The following is a 21,360-nucleotide window of genomic DNA, read 5'->3' as shown; positions in this document are numbered from 1 at the left end:
TGGTTTTTGCTCCTAACTATTCAACTCGATCCAGAATTCAAAACAACAACTAGAAAGACAAGAAGGCGGGTGAGGGGAGAGTCAAAGGAGGAAGAAAAAAGGTAGAGGAACGACGAGTTGAATAGCAAGAAATATATTAAAGGGCTTTGCATTGCTTAGTGCTTTGGGTGTGCAAACTAGTGTCACAAGATCCACGGTCAATGCAAATGACTCTGAAATCAAGTCATCCTTGATCCAAATGATTCAACAAGATTAATGTGAAACTAACTCTATTCAAGTTACTAATGCACACTTGGCTAATTTTCTTGAAATATGTGATACAATTAAGTCTAATAGAGTTAGCAAAAAAACTTCAAATTTTAAATTGTTTCAATATTCACTCTATAATAAAGCCAAGGTATTGTTGAATTCTCATTCCCCCAATACTTTTAGCACTTGGAATGAATTGTCTAGATATTTTCATTTGGCAAAACTGCTAAATTAAGGAAAGACATTGCAAGTTTTTGTCAATATAACGGTGAATTCTTATATAAATCATGGGAGAGGCACAAGAATCTCCAAAGAAATTGTTTATATTATACTCACCATGTGAAGACTTGCAAATTCCTTATATTTTTCTTTAAAATGCCCTTTTATTTGGGAATTATTCATTTATTATGACCCTACTACCCAATCACCTTACAATAAAGTGTAAATGAATATAGAAGTAAGGGTTTCGTTGTCCGTTTTCAAGTTAGAGCGAATTAGGGTTTTCACGTTTTTCCGTAGTGTGACTATTCGGTACGGAGTGAGGATCAAATTTGGTAGGTAAGAGTGACTTTTGGATGAGGAAATATTATATGATTTGAAGTGATAATAATAAGTTAGTGATTAGAAGGTAAAAACCCTAGTATACGTGATTTAAGAAAAAACGGCTCGAACCGACGGGTATCAATCATTACCGATTGAACCCACCACTTGACCACCACTTCCCTACCACCACATACCCTTGATATTTTTGAAAAATATCTCCCTCATCCTCAGCCATATAGCCGAAATATGTGGGCCAAAATGCAAGGAAAAGAAAGTAAAATTTGGATGGTTTTGGTGGTGACAAGTGTTGGTCATCTATGGTCCCTTGACCAACCCTTTTGTCTTGCCATCTTATCTCTCATTTCAGCTCATTTCCCTCATTTTCTTTCTATTTTGGCCGAGAGCAAGGAGAGGCAAAAGAGTGAGGAGAGTTTTCAATCTTCTACCTTGAATCCAACCTTTTGAGTGCAACCAAGAAAAACTAAACCGATTAATCACTAGTTTGGAAGCTTGGAAAGCTTAAGGAACCAAAAATTTCAAGGAGAGGTGGAGGATCATTCTTGCAAGCTCTTGTCTTGAGGTATAATGGCTGATCAACCTTTCTTTCTCCATTAATCATGATTAAGTTGGGTATTAATGTTAGTATTGTGCTTGTGATGCTTGTTCCAAGTGATTTTGATGATTATATGGATGACTTTTGAGTTAGGGTTTCTTGTGGGTTAGGTGTTGTATGATGTATACATCTGGTATATAATCTTGTAAAGGAGATGATAGTGGTAGTTTCAAGATAAAAATGTGAATTATAACTTGAATATAGCAAAATTCCAGATTTCTGGATATTGTAGCTTCAGTTCTGCCCGATTCCATTTCATCATGTTAGAAGCCGAATTAGGCTTAGTACAAAACATGAAAGTTGTAGAAAATGATATTTTATGGTTTCCTACAAAATTTCAGCTCAATCGGAGCAACGTAGCCTGTGAAAAGATGAAAATATCCTGACTGCCCTAGGAGTAAAATCAGCGGACTGTTTTGACAGTACACTAAGTTGGTTGCATTTGTTCACCTAAATACGTACTGAACTAGCTTTTAGCCAAAACATGAAAGATTTAGTACTTTGTCTTAGCTTTTCAAAGCCTCTAAGAACGTCTTAAACAGACTTTGGTAGCTTGAGATATGGCCATTTGAAGGTAGTACGGTTAACTGGTCTACCAGTAGGAGTTTGGCTCTGTAAATTGAGAATTTGACTGGGTTACACTGGAAATTGGACTAAGTGATCTCCATCAAAATTGTAGCCCTTTGTCTTAGTTTCGAAACGGTATAGGTTGCACCTCAATCTGATAAGCGTAGCCTCGGTTGTGTCCGTTACGCAAAATCACGTCAAATCTGTCTTTTGCTAGACTTCATTTCCGCACATGTCGTTAGCTTGATTTTTGTACTTGTATTACCTTGAGCCTATTGAACGGCTATTGAAATGAGTTTGTTTTGTGTGTAACTTTGGGTTTGATTGAGGAAAAGAATGAAGCCATAAATGGCTGGAAATAGGAAAATACAAAGGACGTGCTGCCCAAATTTACGCTCAAGGGCTAGGTAGACATATTTGCAACTTGAGTAAGGGTTAAGAGTAATTACTGCTTGAGCTATCTAGGATATTTGCGTCTTCTTTTACCGAGGTATATAAGTAAGAATTTGGCCGAACTTGTACCCTTGAGAAATAAAATAATGACTATTCGGAGTATGTTTTCCTTGTACTTTCGACTCAAATGGCATTTTCAAGTATAAATGTTACAAAGTTTTGTAGTTTAAAAAGCGAGCAAGTGTTTCACGACTACTCTTCAAGTAAATTTCAATTTCTTGATTCTTATTGAACGAAACGTCTAAGTTTCGAACCTTAGTCGATTTTCAAAGTTCTTAAGTCAAGTTTTATCGCAGATTTGGACTCCAAATCCGGAGTACAACCCAGACGCGATCACTAGAGGCACTACTTTTGGTGAGTGCTTCCAAATATCTGATTGAACTTGATATTTGTGATTTATCTTTGACCAATGTGATTACATGATATATATAAGTGATTTGATAGGGTAAGGGTGTACTTTATCGCACTTGCCCTAACGAGATTTGTTCTTGTTCATCGAATTCAATTGTCTTGCTCTACATGCGTGTGAATTATATCTTGCCTGAAATTCCAGAAACCTTGTGGCTAGTTAATCGAGTCGAGCCGGCAAAGGCCAGGTCGATTAGATAACGAGCCCTGGGTAATTAGTGATGTCGAGTGGAGTGTTATCTTCTCGACTAATCGGTATACTCGAGTAATACCACCCGTGTTTCGTGTGGCGTGCGGGCCTGGTAAGGGGGTTGATCGGTGGACTGAGACTGGCGTGAAGTGGGGTTTTTCTGGACTAGTTCATTACTTGAAAGTTGACGGAGTGTCAATTACCAATCGATCGAGCTGTGATGGAGCCGAGATATGAGCCACTGTATCCTTACATGTGAATGCGAACTAGATATTTCTTGACTATCTGAAGCGTTATTTCTCTGATTCGACTTGTTTGCTCGCTATTTCACTATCACGCTGTTATTACTTTATCTGATGTCCAATTTGATATTTGGAACGTCACTGAGGTTTGGCTCACTTCGTTAGTTTTGTTTTCCTTACAGGGGTACGAGTGAGGCGTGAGATATGTAAAGACTAGCGTAGCCTAGTTATTTTTGACTTTTGACTTGTACTCGCGCTATCACTCGATTAGAATGATTGTACTTGGATTGTATACACTTTGAACCCGTTTGGGGTATATAGAGGCTTTGTATTTTGAATATGCATCGATGTAAATTGTAAGTGTGAATTGCGATGTTATTTATTGTCGATGGATGTATGCACGTGATACGAGTGAGTAAGTCCTGGCGAGAATTGGGCAGGCGACTCGCCGAATCCTTTGATACTCCTTGGGGGGAGGTGGAGTCGTCACACACCACATCGATAATTTTTGTGTATTTCTCGTCCTGGACTTGAATTATACCGACTCTACCAAACAACTCCAGAGATTCGAGCCGCTTTAATACACAATCCTATCTTCTATAGAATTATTTTCTCACATTCACTTCCATATAATTAGTTCATTACCATAGAAAGAGCATCTATACTCTACGAAGTTGCTTGTTCACGTGCTCTAGAAGACCATTAGAGTCGCAATATAAATCGGTGCATCAAATATCATTTAATATCAACAGAAATGCCAATAAATACTTCATAGAAAAATTCTGCAATGAAAACCCTGGCGTTACGATTAGCTAACAAACAACTTGGTTCCTATAAAAGAACAAGAAAGGAAAATTTAACATTGGAGTAATTATCCTAAGGAACTAATCTATCGCGGAAAATTCAGCTGCTCCATGCAGTCAGACAAAAGCATGCTACACGCCTTTGGAAAACAACCAATAAAGACCACCATGAAAGCATGCGTCTTCCAGCCCACGAAATACATCCTCAAAGTCCAAAAGTTGGGAAATACAAGATCAATGACAGTTGTCATCACTAAAATCCATACTGCCACTGCGAGAACTAGTACTTGCATTTCGACTGTGCAAAGAAAGACCCCTAACATGACTAGCAAGAGCAGTACCATCCACCTTGTTATCCTGAAAAAATTTCTCCCTCTCGATATGTTTTGCGGGAGGTGGTGGAATTGCAACTGCCGGTCTGCTTCCATTAGAATCTTGCTTTGGTCCCAGAGTCAGTGGCCGTATAAGCGGGCGATTAAGTATTTCTGCTCGTGCTGAAGATCCAAGCTGACAGAGTGACCTATCAATTTGAGGGCCTTCATCTTCATGCTGAAGAGAGGCTTTTCCTTTTCTAATCCTACCAATGATTGTATTGTACATTAATCAAACTAGTAAAACTACGTAACCAGGACTTTTTAAGCTCCAGTATAAAAGCAGATTTTGTATTCAACCCAGAGATCAGACCTGCGGAAAAGCTGTTCAGCCTCCTCTTCTTCCTCTGTTTCTTCATGGTAAACATGAATTGATGTGGATGTTGGCCTTCCAGAGATAAGTGCATCATGCCTTTTGAGAACTCTGTCAAGCTGGTCATTCAGCTCAATTGATTGAGAAACCACTTTATCATCCCTATAGACAAACAACACAAATCAAAATATGAAATTTCCCCGTAAAACACACAGACTCTAACAGTCCATTATAATAAATATTTTTCCGAAGTTTTCAACATTTTGCCACCTCTTATTTCCATTTCCACGCTCGTCTTTGCACCCACAAAATACGTCATGCTCCCAATCAAAAAGATATAACTAGATGCTAGTTTACCCCTTGCCATGAGTAATCACCATGGAAATATGTCTCAAGTCCAAGACCAAATAAGCATGCCAAAAATGCAAAATAAATGAAAGGAAGTTTATCCTATGAGAACTCGATTTCTTGATGAACGAGAGTTCTCCAGAAGCAGCTTCAGCATTATATGCTTATTAAGGATAGCTAAATAAAATGAGAAATTTCCTAGGCAAGGCAAGTGACTACAATCTACTCCAGACAGATTAACTTTTGTAAGAATTATCTCAGCACTATAACCCCACACAATGAAGCACAAGTTAAAATTAAAGTATCAAGATTAAATGATTTTCAGAGTCCCAACCAGGGGCATCTACATTTATACATGGAAGATCTACCATTGACTTAAAAAAGAAAAAAATCACAAACATGTAAAAATAAGGAGAAGAATAAATGATTGAAAGTTGAAACAGCAAGGAGACGGCAAGTACTGCCTCCTACCCTCTTTTCTAAGTTCTTAGCTTTCTTCAGAAGTATATTTGCAAATAATTTGGCCCAAAAAAAATATTTGCACGTAATTTGAGGGGAAGCCAGAGGAAGAAATCCAAGCACCACTTCGACGTCTGTTCGGATAGACTTCTAGCACAAGATACAGAGAGGTTTCTTGTCCATACACAGGATCAAGGATACAAGAAGGTATCTTAATAGCCAAGCATGATCACCTATCCCTGTGGTCTCATATTGCCATACGGATGAAAAGTGTAATCAAGAGGAAACCAAGTACTACCATTAGTCATTTCTTTACTTTAAGTTCTGATCCAAAGTCAAACTTTACTTTCACTTGTCAAGCTTAGAGTAATAAATATTTTCTTAACAAGATGTGAAGTCAAGCTCAACATTTCAAAGTGTGCATGATATGAGGCATAAGACTATCATAAGAAATTACAACATTACACCAATACATTTGTACAACAGAGCGAAAAAATTCCTTTCCTATCTACTTGTTTGCTTGCATTCAGGACTTCACTGTCCATTTTATTAAACTAGCAAGGCCACTCAAACAAGATGATAGGTTGATGACAACACAAACTGGACTCCTCAATTTCAGTAACCTACCCCCCTCCTTCCTCCAATTTTTTGACCAACATATATTCTGATTAATCAGTTGTCTTTCAAGCATATGTATAGTAAATTAAGTCAACTGCAGATTTTACTGACTACATTTCTATTTCTTCGTATGTGTGGGATAACTCGTACCAGTATGCTGCACATTTATGGAGTGTTCTGTCAGACATCTACATATCTGTCAGATGTCTCAACAAGTATCCGCAGACATCTAAAATTTCAGCCTCGGTGTCAAGAAGATGTTCAAGAACTGCCTCTAGGCATCAACTCCATGTAGGTGCATACAACATGATTCAATGGCTGAATTGTCTAAGTAGGTTTTGTAATATAGCTCATCCCTTACTACCAGTCATGTTGCATCCAGTGTCTCAAGATATATGTACTCATTTTTAAGGCTCGTATATGACTAGCGGATTTCTAAATCTGTCACTTACAAGGAGCAAAACAAGTCAGTGCAAGTCCAACTCTAGCTAACTGTGCTTAAGCAATGCACTCCTCAAAACATCAAAATGTTACACATGGAAAAACCTCCAGGGAGAACATATACAAATTCTGCAGGCACAAAAATAGGTGGAACTCATTCTCAGAACTTCACTGAAAATTTAATTATTCTAGACCACCTAATTTTCATTCTTCCATAGATCTAGAACATTTATTTTTCTTGTCATCTCTGAACAGACAATGCCAGAAAAACGTGATAAACTACTTGATTTTGTTGTGTGCTTCTGCGTGCAAGAGAGAGAGAGAGGGGGGCGGTAGAGGAAACAAAGGCAACTCCTATGACTCATATTAGGTTTAGCTGAACAAGTAAATTATTGCCAACCAAGGCATCCTTACCGAGAAGTCATGGCTAGATGCATGACACGTTGTTTCTGAAAAGAACATTGTTCCACAAGATCAAGAGTGAACTCATCCTTTGCTCCCTGGAAGATGAAAAATTACAAATAACTGAACTGACTTACTGCAATGGGAAACCACATAAAGTCCAAAAACAGCGCGGCTAATGAAGGAACATAATCAGGTCCTTTATCAGGAAATTTAAGTTAAAAGAAGAAAGAAATGGATCAGCTAACTTTGACTAGTTTAAAACTTTATCATGCCATTGTAGAAGAAATGACAGGTTCAATTAAAACTTTAAACACTAAGGTGAAACAACTATAGATGCAAGCAACAAACCTCAGGATGTCTAGTATCAACAGCATCAAGTACTTCTCTTAAAACCTCCAGTGCAGCTCCAGCCTTCTGAAGAATACTGGAGAAGAAAAGGGCAGTGAAGCATCAAAAAATGAGCACGCCATACGATAGAGAAACATATCACAGTCTTGTCTAAAAACAGAATAAAATAGCCGGGAGAGTTTTTCTGAAACACCGAACAAAATAGTTGTTTTTAAACACATTGAACATAGTTACAACCAATTTTGCATGCGTTTGAGATATCCAAAAGCACACATGCATCCACACACGCACAAATATGCATGCGCGTGCGCACACACACACTCACTCTCTCCCCCAGCCCCCCTTCTCCCTCCTTCTTTGAGGTTAATTTTTGCCAATAATTTCAACTTTTCATCAACTTATTGGTTTAGTCAACAAAAAAAATTGCTAAAGCTTGCAAAGTTGTTAATCAATATGTGACCATGGATCAAAGAATGCTGTAGACATAATATAAGATAAGCATCCAGTCTCAAAACAACAAAGATAAGATGACAAGAAACTACAGAGCAAAAGGAGGCACAACTAGCAGCATATTTAATGTTGCCAAAATTAATGGGGTAACAAAAACTGTGTCGGTGAACAGAGCATGTGATAAATGAATTTCTATTCCTCTAAACATACTTAGCATAGGGAAGACAATACAAAAATCAGGAATTGCAGAATTTGCTCCACAGACATTGTAGGAGCACAATGGCCCTATTGAGGTTATCAAATGGCATCTTGACAAAGATGTAGATATGGTCATATAGCTTTTTTTTTCCTTTTTGGTATGTAGGATTTCACGAAGTGTTGATCTCCCTTTTCTTTGCATCTCGCTTTTACCTTAGACACATTTTTCCATCTTTCAACAAATTCAATATGCTTTTACTGTTAGCAATTAAGACACATATTTACATGATTTTAAATAGACATATTTTTACATCCAGTATGCTTTTACTGTTAGCAATTAAGACACATATTACAGGATTTTAAAGCTTAATGAACTTTAATTTATCCACAAAAGGTATAACAAGAGCATATTTCCACCTCATATGTAAGGTTAAAGTGTCATATATTAAATTCACTAAACTTGGCACTAAAGTTTCTGTAAAATTGAGTCCTATAACATGGGAAATTTCTTTTTTTTTAATACAATTTTATTTTTTTGGTGGGATTTTTCTTATTAAGGAGCTTATAATGAAAAACATTGCTCCAGGAAAAAAGGCCCCAAATTGGAATACACAATTAGCAAGTAATCAAACATGGTATTCAACAGGAACAATGTACACAAGCAGCAAAGTGGAAACCACAAAACAGTACCATTTTGCATTCCTAGAGGATCAATTTGATTTCTATCCTTAACACAAAAGCAGAACCTTATGGTACTAGCAATGAAGTCTATGCATTTAAATCCATCAAAATACTGGGCCCAAGGAAGATTCCCATGTTCTAAGCAGGGGCAGGTTGAAGTTGTAACAAGCCAAGCTCAACCATCTAAAGTCAAGCACACCTGGTTTTCAAACAAAAAGTCCAGGAATCAAGATTAGTAATTAGGCAGTCAAACATATTACTTTTTTTAAACACAAAAACTAGGCTGCCTAAATCAAATCCTTGACTCCTCTGAAGCTGAACATTTCAGCCCAAATAGTTGAACCAACATATCTCATCCAGAAGCACTTTTCAAAGAAAATAACTACTCCTAGATATAAACCTAGAGCGATCTGCACTACCATCTTCAAGTCTCATATCCATAACCTCCTTACATTTTACTTTATCCTGTTATTTCTTAATTAGTTTTTTTTTTCTCGACCCTCTTAACTAGAGAGGTTGCCAGGGCCAATAAATTTATACCTGTCAGCACCATAAAATCAAACCGGCGGATAATAATTGGCTAAACCTGACAGTCCAAGGAATTGATATTAAATTCTAAACGCCAATACATCACAATAGATGCAACACCCTGAGGAATGAACTAATGCATAATATTTAGGAGTTCCTCCTCTTCAATCCAAGAAATTTCTCATGCATCCGAATGGAAGTAGAGAACAAAAGTAACCCACGTATAAAACTTCTTCAGGAGATGAGGAGAGTGACAAAGAAATGAGCTTTTAACACCTTAGTAGCATTGGCAAACAATGCAAGTCTAAGAAAATAAAAGGCATGCAAAAGTTTCTTCTGTTCTCAATGCCATACACAGATGCCAAGAGAGAAGAAAAAGGGAGACAGAGAGAGATATATACATATGTATACATACATACATACACACACACACATTTACATGTATATGTGTGTGTGATAAATAAACAAATACACACGAAGGCCAGTCCGTCTATTTTTCAATTTATACTTGAAAATGAGCATTACCTAGAATCAGATATCTTTTGAGGCTCATCCTTTGCTACATTCTTTTCTAATGGAGCAGCAGCATGTACTATGTCAGGTGTATTGTTGTTATTTGCACAAGTTGCAGGTTCACTTTTTTGAACATTAGGCCTCTGAGGAAACTGCACTCCTGCGCTCTGGAAAGTTAATTATAACTGTTAATGTGATAAAGACATATCTTACCCCAAAGTTCTCTATAACATTTTATAAAATCCACATCATTAGATAAAGAAAACTCATCAGTACAAAACTTCCACTGAGGCAAATAATCATAAACAAGAAACTTAGCTAATCATACCATTAGATATCATTCAGAAAATTAAGAGTGTATGAAAAGAAACATGTAGCTAAAGAAAATTGCTTATCCATCACTATATCCAAGGTTAGATAAAAGTTAGACGCCAGTTTTACCTAAAGATTCCCGTTTTCAACATAATTTAAACTAGTAATCAAGCTCTTAACTGTATAACGTTGATATAAGCAATTCAGAAAATGTTCAACAAGCTTACCACCTTTTGATTATGTAATCAGCCAGGGGTCAGCAAACAGGTCAAGAAACAACTGCGCAAACATGTGGCCCATTTTATGTACCTTCTAAAGGGTCCCTAGGAGGTCATCTGCTAACTGGTTGTACTGTACCTAAATACAACTTATGCCCTTTTGCCACAGCCCCAACATGAGGTAAAATATCAGTTTCCTTTCTCAGTAGTCCTTAAATGATACCATTTAGCATTATCTTCTCTCTAATTGTTTTCTCTTTCTGTACCATTGGAGGTCTTCAAATTCACATCCTTTCTCTCCAAATACATTGTCCTTTGCTTTATCCTATGTAAGATGATGTCTAATTTCTCCAAGTAGAAACTCCAATATATATTAAATAAGCTTCACAGAAAATTGGTAAACCGTATAAACTCCTTATGATGTCTGCTTTTCATTACTCAAAAGTCTGAAAAGTTGCTTCTCCTTTCATATATATTTCACTTCACTTCCCTATGCATTTTCAGCTGTTTTTACTTATAGTGACGAGTCAAAAGGTGACAAAAAACTTGCAAAATTTGAAGAATACTTTTTCAGAATGCATGGCAAGGAAATTGAAAAAATCAAAGACCAATCATTTTCCAACAAAAACATGTCATGATTTCATTTTCTTTTTACCATCATTTTCAATTGCTTTCCTTTCATTCACTTTGTTCTTTCCTTTTTTACTTTAAACTCCCACCCATTCCCACCCTTGAGATTTGAATTCTGAACCTGGCAGTGGGGAGAGAGTCCTTCCCTGGCCACTTGGCCAAACCCAGTGGTTTCTTTCCCTCCCCTTATTCTTTCTGATTCCGACAGTTAGGTTATGGTGTGGAAGTGGTTGAGAAAGCAACAGATTTTGATTTGTATAGCGCAACAAATTCTGCAATTTTAAGGTGTACTCCTCTCTACCCTACATTTACATTATTTCTTGCTCCATTTCCAACATATACACTGTCTGTACACTAGCATTTATCATCATAAAAGGTAAAGAACTAATCGGGGCATTAACAGAGTAAACAATGTTCAAACTCCAGTAGAGCAGGGAATCGTCTAAGAATGCATCTATACTTATTCTATGGAAAACAGATTTTATCCTAAAATTGTTAAAAAAGGATTTGAGCGTTCAAAAAATTGTAACAAGTCTGAACCCCATGCAAGCAATTATCTGTCCCAGATGATTAAAATGATCCAGATTAAATCAAATGCTTAGAAGGGAAATTGGAACCTAGGAAAGCTCTCTCAAACATCTTGAAGCTTTATACTGGTGCATCAGAAATCGAAATTAATTATACATAAAATCAACAATTATTTAACATACTAAAGAGGATTTTATAAAACAGATTTGCAAAAGTGGCAATAGAAGAGAATCAGATTAAAGCCAAGTTAATTAACCAGCATGTGATTTTCATTGACGAGGATAACTACTAAAGAGATAATCAGACAGATTTGACTATACAAAACAACTTGATGTGTACCCACCACCAATTCATAGTATGCAGAATAATACTGAGGAAATCTCCCAGAAGCACCACCAACAGATGTCTGCGCAGCATCTAACAAAAGAAATATTTTCTCTCGTGCTGGCAGATCCGACTGTAGAACATCAAGGACACAAAATTAACTTAAGCAAAAACTGAATAAACAAGAAATTGGGTTTTGGCTCAGAGAAAGGACAAACCTTTTTCTTTACTATCTTTACAAGTACAGGAAGGACTCCTGCATCTATAACCTGCTTATGGACTGGTTCTCCAATATTGTTCATCAGCATCTCCAGCAACTGAAATACTAAAAATTATTAATCGTTCTGACTATTTAAAAAAGATATAGTACCTGATCATTTGAAGTACAAAATTCCAAGAAAGGATAGCAGAAAAAGGACTAGAGATCAATCAAAGACAAACTTTAGACTGTAAACTGTATGATCAATAAGTCATGCAGAAACCAACTCGTTTTGACAGTGCAATACTAATATTCCAATATCAGATTAATAATAGTTCTTTGAAATAATGCCGGCGAAAGATTAAAGCCATGAAAATTCCCACATTCATCATTCGTATAGGGAGGGGGGCCAGGAAACAGCCCGGGTTATAGATGCCCTCAAACTAGTTTCATGTAATTAAAAATTCATTTTTGCAGGCAGAAACTTAAATCTAATGGAGTAGTTGTGTATGAAATAGTTTCAACCCATTAAATAGGAAGCATTACGTTAGATAGAAGAACAACACGGAGATGAAGCATGCACTTATTCCTGTTGTATAAATATCTGCTTGTCTTTCAGTTGAGGACCACCATGTTTTCCAAATGTTGAACAAGTACCAAATGAATCATGGTTCGATCACCATAAACAAATCAATGTGTGTCCACAATGGAAAATAATTATAGCATGTTAAAGTAGACCACTCTTGTATAGCTCAAACACATCAATTTGTACATTGGTATCCAGTAAAATATTAAAACTAACAAAAAGAAGAAGACATCTCAATAGTTATACAATCACTATTTCCCGTTCTTCATTACATATATCCATATGAAATTCTACTACAACTTCCACTGAGTAAAAAATTTTGCTTGGTGTACCACCTAATTTGAAAGCTTATCCATTTATAATAAGAGAAAACATGTAGTTTTGTTACATGATTTTGAACCTAGAAGATGCTCACCATTACAGCTAGTAGTTGGGTGTTGTCATTTTTGCTTCCCAAGCGTTTCTTAACAGCTTTGATTACATCTCTAGCTTTTCTGTGAAACAGGAATACAAAAATAAATCTTGGATGAGATAAAAATTTCAATAAATGCACAAGCAACAAAGAAGCACAAGAGTTAATTAAGCCATTCACTGTATGCAACCTGTGCTATCTTTCCAGCAATCGAGACTAGACCTTATAAAGAACAAAATTTTACTGAAACCAATCTTAGAACCATGCAAGTTCTTTGTTAACATGCATAGAGAGACAGAGAGACCAAAAAATGTTAATTATCTGCTATATAAAGGTATCTGAAAATGGTTATACCTGTGGTCACATGCAACTAACTCGCAAATTTCAATGTTTTTCATCCAATCCATCTCAGAGAGTTTCTCACTTGTTGCAGCGTTGACAAGGTCAGTAGCCATTTTTCTTTCCAAGGGCTGATAGTAAGTGGAAAAACTAGTAAGAATCTACATTCAATTCTAGAACACAATTAAGCAGATTATGCTAGAAGGTTGCACAGAACAAATTCTCTAAAAGCCAGTTAAAGGAAATCACTGAAATTCAATAAAAAGAAGCATAAAGTGGCTTCATCCCATTAAACTATTATGGAAATAAGTCACAGGAACCCCAGTAGCACAGCTCAATTAGTTGAGCATCCAAAATGATTGTTTGACATATTAGAAAGGGCTCAAGGAATAAAAACAACTGGTGGCTAGTAACATGAAATTGCTGTAATAAACCCATTCCTCCAGTTTAATCAGCTCAAAAATATATAGCTAAGCCATCAAATAAACAAAAATGCCCCTTCTTATTTCCATCACTGAGTCGTTTGCACATTGGGTTGAGTCTCCTATCAGGAAAATGTTAAACTAGTCCATCGAAATGTGATAAAGTAATGCTAGTTTTTCTTTGAGTGGAAAAGTGAAGTACACTTTGAAATCTCAGAAGGGGTCTAATAAGCTTGAAAATCATTTTGAAATTAACTCTTTTGAAGCCATCAAGTAGTGTATTTGCAAGTTGCAACAGACTTTAAGCTCAATCAGCATCACTATTTGCTAACTGCCAACAACATACAAGCATGGTCCCAAAAAGTTGAGGCAATAGTCATTTTTCTGTCAAAGAAGCTAGAGTTTTAGAATTTGCATCTGTAGCTTATATTTTCCAATTAATTGAACATGTATGTACACGGGGTAGTACACAAGTAATTATCCAAATTACTGGGGTAATGTAAACCCAACTCCATCAACACTCTTCTTCTGGTCGGTATGCTTAGATTTTTATCCTTTACCCCTACAGAAAAAGCAGAAAGCACATGACGAGATAAATGGAAATAATAGAACATAAAAGCTCAACGGAAAGCAAATTATAAACATAAGCTAACATAAATGATTTACAATGCAATGTAACAATGGGCATTCAAGGAATCCAAAATTGAAGGAGCGGAAGGGGTGGAGAGTCTGAGCTTAAATGTTCCCTGTTCAATTAAACCATATGGTGGAACAATCATTCACAATACTAGGCAAATTTAAAATAACCTAACGTCCACGGTGACACAATGTGAAAAAAGATACATTCCACAGAATACAAACAGCAATTATCAAAACAAAAGTGACCACCAAATACATCAACAATATATACCTGCAGGAGAGGTTTGTCCAAATTAAATATGGCCAATAACTCCTAATGCAACGACGTCATCAATGGTAATATTGGCTATAACCAATGGTAATATTGGCTATAACCCTCCAAGCTGCATTATTCAAAAGGTTATTTGATTGAAAACAGAATCCCAAAACACAACCAGAAAGAAATCACGTTTGGTGAATAGGACATTACACATTATCTGTTAGCTTACCACAAGAACGAACAAAAACTTATAAATGTTCTTAAAAAAAATCGAGATAAAACAAACAAAGGAACAGCGAGAAGGACACATCCTTAAAAGCACTGAACTTGGGAGTGAAGTGATAATGCATATAGCTCATAAAAGTGAAAGACCTCCAGAAAAGCTGGGAAAATTACAGCATTTAATATCAGAAAGAACGCAGAACTCCGAGGCCAATAAACTTAAATTCTGTTTCACAAATGCTACTCCATGAGCTATCGTCATACTCCAAACCCAGTTTCAAGAAGGCAATCTAAGATACTATGTTGTAAAATTTGATCGAACCCTTTATCCGACGTTAAACAAAATGCTGATCAGCAGTCTCAGAAACTAGGAACAAATATGACATTTACTACCCCTTGCTCAACTATTTTGTACACCATCATCTCCAATTAAACCCAAAAAATAATTCAAAAAGCCACACTTATTCTGGTTACACAGGAACAAATTTGACATTTACTACATAAAATTCACTACCAAAATGATCGGAACATAAACATTTCCAAATACTAGTCTATTTTCTCAATTCACACAACTTAACAAATTCATAACATTCCGTTATATATCCTTTGCCTAGTCAATCATTACGACAATCTTAATAAACAAAAGAGAGAAAATCATGAACTAAAAAGGAAGAAGAAGAAGAAGAAGAAGAGCAGCCAAACTTAAACCTGAACTGCAAAAATACCAAAAAATAAATAAATCAGCAAAATCAATAACAATATATTCCAAAATGTATCAGTTTCAAAAGAAAAATATATCAGGAATGTAAACTAATCAAACTCCAAAGGCCAAGCAACCAAAAAATTAATTCAGAACAAGTTCAAGCAACACAAAAGGGGGAAAATACTACATACCAGCGAAACCACCAGCAGGAGCAGCAATCACGAAGAAGAAATCGGTTTACTGTTCTCTTTTATGTGTGTGTGTATATATATATTATCCTCTGAACAACTCAATTGCGATAAGCATGTGCATGCAGTGGTAATAATTGAGGACATACAGCTACAACGACAACTGCGATTATTTATATATAGTTATGAAAAAATGAAAAGAGAGAGAGAGAGAGAGCAATTAGCAATCAATTGAAGTAGAAGAATAGAGAAGAATCTCGGACTCTTCGTCTTTAGGTGGGGCTAGCTACTCTCTCTCTCTATATCAATAAAACATCTGAATTTTTTAACTTTTCCCCTTTAAATACTTACTAGCAGGAAAAACTAATTAAATAACTAGAACTATAGCTCGGCTAATAAAGTATGAGTTTGTCCGTACTTTTGTTTGGAAAGCTATTTTCCTCTAAACAAAATTTTTAAATTTTTTATGAATATATTTTTCAATCGCCTCTTTATCTCACATATCAAATCGTTATTATATTTTTTTTTTTTACAAGAATTTCAAAAAAATTTTACTTCATAAATACTCGAGTATAATTATGAGTCGGTGTCCTCCATAAAAGATCGGGTTTGAGTCATGATCACTAATTTTTCTAGTAGAAATTTAGGATTGGATTTCGATAATCTTTCTCGATCAAGTTCTTTTGAATTTAGAAGCTCAAGTTTGAATCTTTTCCTCAGTACATTATTGGAATATTTTACTCAATATTAAATTAAATAAATATAACTACACTTAAATTGGCTCAACTTGTAAAGTACGAGTTTATTCATATTGACTTAATAATTGATCAGGTTTTGAGTCTCATGCTTGCAATCTTTCCTCAATAGAAGGTCAAATTGGAGAAGTGATCACTAATTTTCTTGAGTAAAAATTTGAATTTGAATTTCAATAATCTTTCTCAATAAAAGTTTGGGTTTGAGTTATTGTACTAATAAGAAGCTCGATTTTAAATTTAGAAGTTAGGGTTTGAATCTTATCCTCAGTAATCTCTCCTCGGAAGTTAGAAAATTGTCGAAAAATGATTCCAACAAGGTGACTTTACAACTTCGTAAACATTTTTTCCCAAAAAATAACAAAAATAAATTCAGTTGATTAATGGTAATATTAATTTAGTTTTTTTCCAACAAACGTCAACATATTATTAATATAGTTGAATATTTTATTAGTGCTATCTAACTCAGTGTGTGTTGTGCATGTTATTTAGTAGCTGCAGAAAATGAAAGTAGTAACGATTATTAGTTTTAAGGAGCAACTGTAGCACCGCCACGAGGGTTGTCGTCTGAGGAATTAATAATCTTATGTGTCTGTGACATAGGGAAGTCCAATGACCCAATGAAGGGGATGTGAGGACTCGAAAATTTACTTATTTTGAATTCCTATTATTAGCTTATTTAAATATTTAAATGCCCGTTTACCCCGAATATTTTTTTCTAACCTTTTTAGACCTAATTACATGGAACTATGACTTACTTATATTTTTCAAATGACTTGTTTCAAAATTTAATTTTCGTAAACTCGTTTAGTAAGAATAGTGAATACGCGTTTGGAGACTATAGCCGATTTGAGAGTACAATGATCTTGAGAAATTGGAGACTTGTACATTAGTCTTAAAATAGATATTTTTATACTTAAGTATTCAAGTATTAGGTAGTGAATCTATCGTTATAAGAATTTTTTGAAAGTTTCGCTTTATCGCGCATAAATCGGAGGTACGCGTTTTCACACGCGCGATTAACTGAGAGAGTTAAGACCATTATTTTTATACCATTAACAGTGAATGATAATAGTATAAAAATAAGTGCATTAGAGGTATAATGCATATGTGAAACAAACTCGAGAGGAATCGAGCACGAAACGCGCGCGTGTCCTCGCGGGGAGAGGGTTGACTTTTGAACGAATCGTAGCCACACATTAAAGCTTCTCTTGGAAGCTTCATTTTGATCAAAACACTCTCTCTCTTGCTCTCATTCCAGCCGGCCACCAAGGGAAGGAAAATAACCCAAAGCTCTCCAAAATTCTTCACCATTTCTTCACAAAATCCTCACCCACATCACCCCAATTTCACCTACACTTAGCTAATCACTTGGAGATTACATCAAGCTAGAAAAGGGGCTGCTTTCCACGGTTTTCTTGGGCTAAAGGTGACCGAAATTTTCTGCCTTGATCATCCAAAGAAGTAAGTGACGATTAACCCTCAAATTCTTAGTTTATGGAAGTTATCTTGCACTTGTGAGCTTATAATTTCGTATGGGTAGCTTTATGTTGTTGGAAATTTTGTGTGTGGGCTCTATGAAATCCCACTATGGCTTGATAGACTGATTTGATGAGATTTGATATTGTTTATGTTGGATTAGTGCTTAATCTAGTGGAAATACGTTGGGTTGTGAAGGAAAACTCAAAAGGAGAGAGTTGAGCAAAAGTGACAAATCTGCCCTTGCTATTTTCATGCACCTTAGTGCACTTTTTTGTGGTTCAATTGACTTTTTTATGATGTATATGTGTAATATAGGTTGTGTAGAAAGTTTAATCAAAAAATTACATGATTTGGTTGGCCAAATGATGAGATTTCGAAAGTTCATCAAAACTGGAATTTTTTTCGTATTGCATTGGCAGTGTTTTTGTTTTGGCCATAACACTTTCCTCCAACGTCGAAATCGAGTGCCGTTTATGGCACTGAAAACTAGACATTCTCAGCTTTCCAATGGTATAAAATGCATGTCCTGATTCCACCAGAGTAATCCGTACTAACCTTGTAAAGTTGCCTGTTTTCTTTCGCGTCTGCACTAGAAGTTCTATTTTAAGCAGCGACTTGATACTCAAATATGAGCTAGTTGTGAACAGATTTTTAAAACAATGCCTTCTGAGAAATTGTAGCCTTATGAATTCAGTTTTCAATGCCACCAACCAGGCTCAATTCTGAGTTGAATTGAGTGAGATGTGGCCAAATTACACAACTGTCTTCGTTAAAGAAAAACCTTATTTTGGACTGATTTGTAACTAACCTTGATTGGGACTTGTTGTTTCGAAATTCTTGGTGTTAATCACCTACCAAACACATCTTGGATGTTTCTTAGACATTGTCTACATAAATGGACCATGTTTGAGATGTTTTCATTGACCAAATATTTAGAAAAGGAAAATTTACATACAAGACAGATTTGCCTTGGGAATTCGTGGGACTTTAGTGGTTTGGTTAACTGACTTTCCGTACGTATTTTTCTATGAAATTTTATAGAGAAATAACCCTTATATGGTAGTGTAATACTACCAAGTTTGGTGTCATTCCGAGTTCATTTCGATGCTCAACCAAAGTTCCAATGTTCGTGATTTAAATCTGGAAAATTGGCCTAACGGTCTCACTTTTTCAGTAACTTGGAGCCGCCATATCTTGGTGCTCAAAACTTCAATTCTTGTTTTGCTTGTTTTTTTGTAAACTTTGATTGTAACTCTAATTGAGTTTCAAATTTGAGAGGCCAGTTCATATTCTGTGAATTTTGCCAAATTTTCAAAGTTGGCCAAAAACCAACCTCGAAACTGTCTTAAAGATACAAAACAGCAACTTTGAGCCAATTTTTTGAATGTCTTCCAATTGTAATCGTGGAAAGATGTTTTCTAGAAACTTTTAGTACTTTGGAAGTAGTTTCTAACGGTACCAAGTTTTCCAATTTTGGACTTATAGAGAGTGAGATACGCTTTTTCAAAAATCGCTCGACAAATCTGAAATTTCCGAACTTAAGGGAAATTAAGGGTAGAGAACTCTCTATTTTCCTTCGATATTGCTAGAGCATTTTACACTTGATTTCAAAGATGAAAATCAGATTTCGCTTATGTTTTAAAACCCCATTTTGAGTCTCGATTTATGAGTAATTAAGGTTTATTTTCGTGAAATTTTCTTAGATTGTACAAGTGTGCAATCTTTCTCGATAATTAGGAGTTTTAAGCGATAGTGAGTAATAGACAATTACTATTTGCTCAGGTGCTCAAGAAGACCTTCAAGAGAATCTCGAGGAGAACACCTAAAGGCTCGTTTACGCACTTACTTCCTTGTTTCGATTGGTGAGTGTCAAGTGCATGAATTTGTTGCTAAGTGGTTCATTGTTTCTTATCCGTTATGTGAATTTGAAATTTTGAAACGTGTACTTTACCGCACTCGTTCTCTTTCAAATGAAATTATATTCGTATTTTGCTATGTGAATGCATATCCGACTTATAAATAGTAATGTGGATGTAATTCGTATTTGTGATTCATATTTGTGATTCCTTTTTGGAATCGTCGATTTGAGCGTTGCTCATCGACTTATATTCGTATTCGTATTCGGGGGACGCCCAAACTCGTTGGCTAACTTTGAGAATCGAGCCAGCATAGGCTTGGTCGATAAGCTTAGCAAACCATGAGATATTCGTAAAGCATGATCTATTGGAGAGATCTTGCTCGACATACTCGCGTAATATTGCCATGATATACTCGAGTATTATCAAAATATTGATGAGCGACCCCGGTAAGGGGTATAACGGTGACGGGATTCGAAAAAAAGTGGTGTATCTATAAATTTGGTACTTATGTGGTTGATAGAGTGTCAACATGAGATGTGATCAAGACTTTGACTCGACTACGTGAAATTTAACTCCTAAGAGCTACAGTATATCCTTGAATTATTTCTGTTTAATTTTCCTATTCGAAATGTGAATTATTTGAACTTGATAGCTTTATTTATTATGTAAATTGTGGCTACTTGGATTACATGTTTGCATGTGTGTTTCTTGGCCTCGCTGAGTATTGGCTCATTCCATTAGTCTGTTTTCCTTAACAGGAACCCGATTGGAAGGAGTTAAGGAAATGTCGACTTGAGGCACTTTTGTATTAGTGTTTTGATTGTAATCGACTAAACACTTTTGGATGTTGTATATTTTGCGAAAAGTGATTGTAAATTTGAAATGGTGATGTAAGACTGTATCTATGGAAATGACTTCGTACCTTTATTTCGACTTTCATTGTTAGTATTAAACTGGGTTTGAATTGGGATTGTCTCGAGTCCTGACGAGAGTTGGACAGGCGTCCCGCAGATACCCTTGGGTTCGCCCTTGGGAGAAGTGGGGGCGTCACAAGGGAGACACGTGGAGGGAGCGTAGGTAGGGAGTAAGTGAAAGATGTGGAGTTTTGGGGGTGAAAAAATAAAAATAAAAAATGGAAAATGAAACGGTTTGTCCTGACAGCTGAGCAAATGTTCAAGTGGTGGTGTTGTGCTAGATTAGATTCTTTCTCTTGCACGGATGAAAAGGGAAAGATTGCTTCATCCTCAAGGCCGAAAAAGGAAAAGTAGTAGTAGTAATAATAATAATAATAATAATACCTTTTCTTCTGATATTTCTTTTAAATTTTAGATTAATTTTTCTACTTTGTCAATATATACATGTGTGTATACACTGAAAGATTTCAATACATAATATATCATTTCAATTTATATTTAAATACCAAATTTTGCATATATAACATGTATATAGATCTACAAGTGTATACACTTGGGGATGGCAACGGGACAGATTTGGAACAGGGGATCTGTGATGACCCAGAAAATTATTTTCTCACCTCTCAACTAT

At 35.8% G+C, this 21,360-nt stretch overlaps 1 protein-coding gene and 1 pseudogene across 1 annotated transcript; both read right to left on the bottom strand.

The window, feature by feature from the left end:
• Positions 1 to 477: 477 nt before the first annotated feature.
• Positions 478 to 576, bottom strand: LOC113778878 (annotated as a pseudogene).
• A 3,457-nt stretch (positions 577 to 4,033) lies between these two features.
• Positions 4,034 to 15,966, bottom strand: LOC113778061 (TOM1-like protein 5). Its single transcript, XM_027323319.1, has 11 exons — positions 15,726 to 15,966; positions 14,622 to 14,733; positions 13,305 to 13,420; positions 12,954 to 13,032; positions 11,972 to 12,070; positions 11,773 to 11,886; positions 9,754 to 9,908; positions 7,372 to 7,447; positions 7,033 to 7,118; positions 4,753 to 4,914; positions 4,034 to 4,645 (listed from the first exon to the last, which is right to left on the bottom strand). Exons 3-11 carry the CDS (start codon positions 13,403 to 13,405, stop codon positions 4,303 to 4,305), a joined length of 1,215 nt encoding a protein of 404 aa, XP_027179120.1. The 5' UTR covers positions 13,406 to 13,420; positions 14,622 to 14,733; positions 15,726 to 15,966; the 3' UTR covers positions 4,034 to 4,302.
• Positions 15,967 to 21,360: the final 5,394 nt, after the last annotated feature.

The sequence above is a fragment of the Coffea eugenioides genome, chromosome 7 (genome assembly GCF_003713205.1).
Source record: "Coffea eugenioides isolate CCC68of chromosome 7, Ceug_1.0, whole genome shotgun sequence".
Lineage (NCBI taxonomy): Eukaryota > Viridiplantae > Streptophyta > Magnoliopsida > Gentianales > Rubiaceae > Coffea > Coffea eugenioides.
Note: the sequence above shows the minus strand (reverse complement) of the source record. Positions and strands in the feature narration are given on the sequence as shown.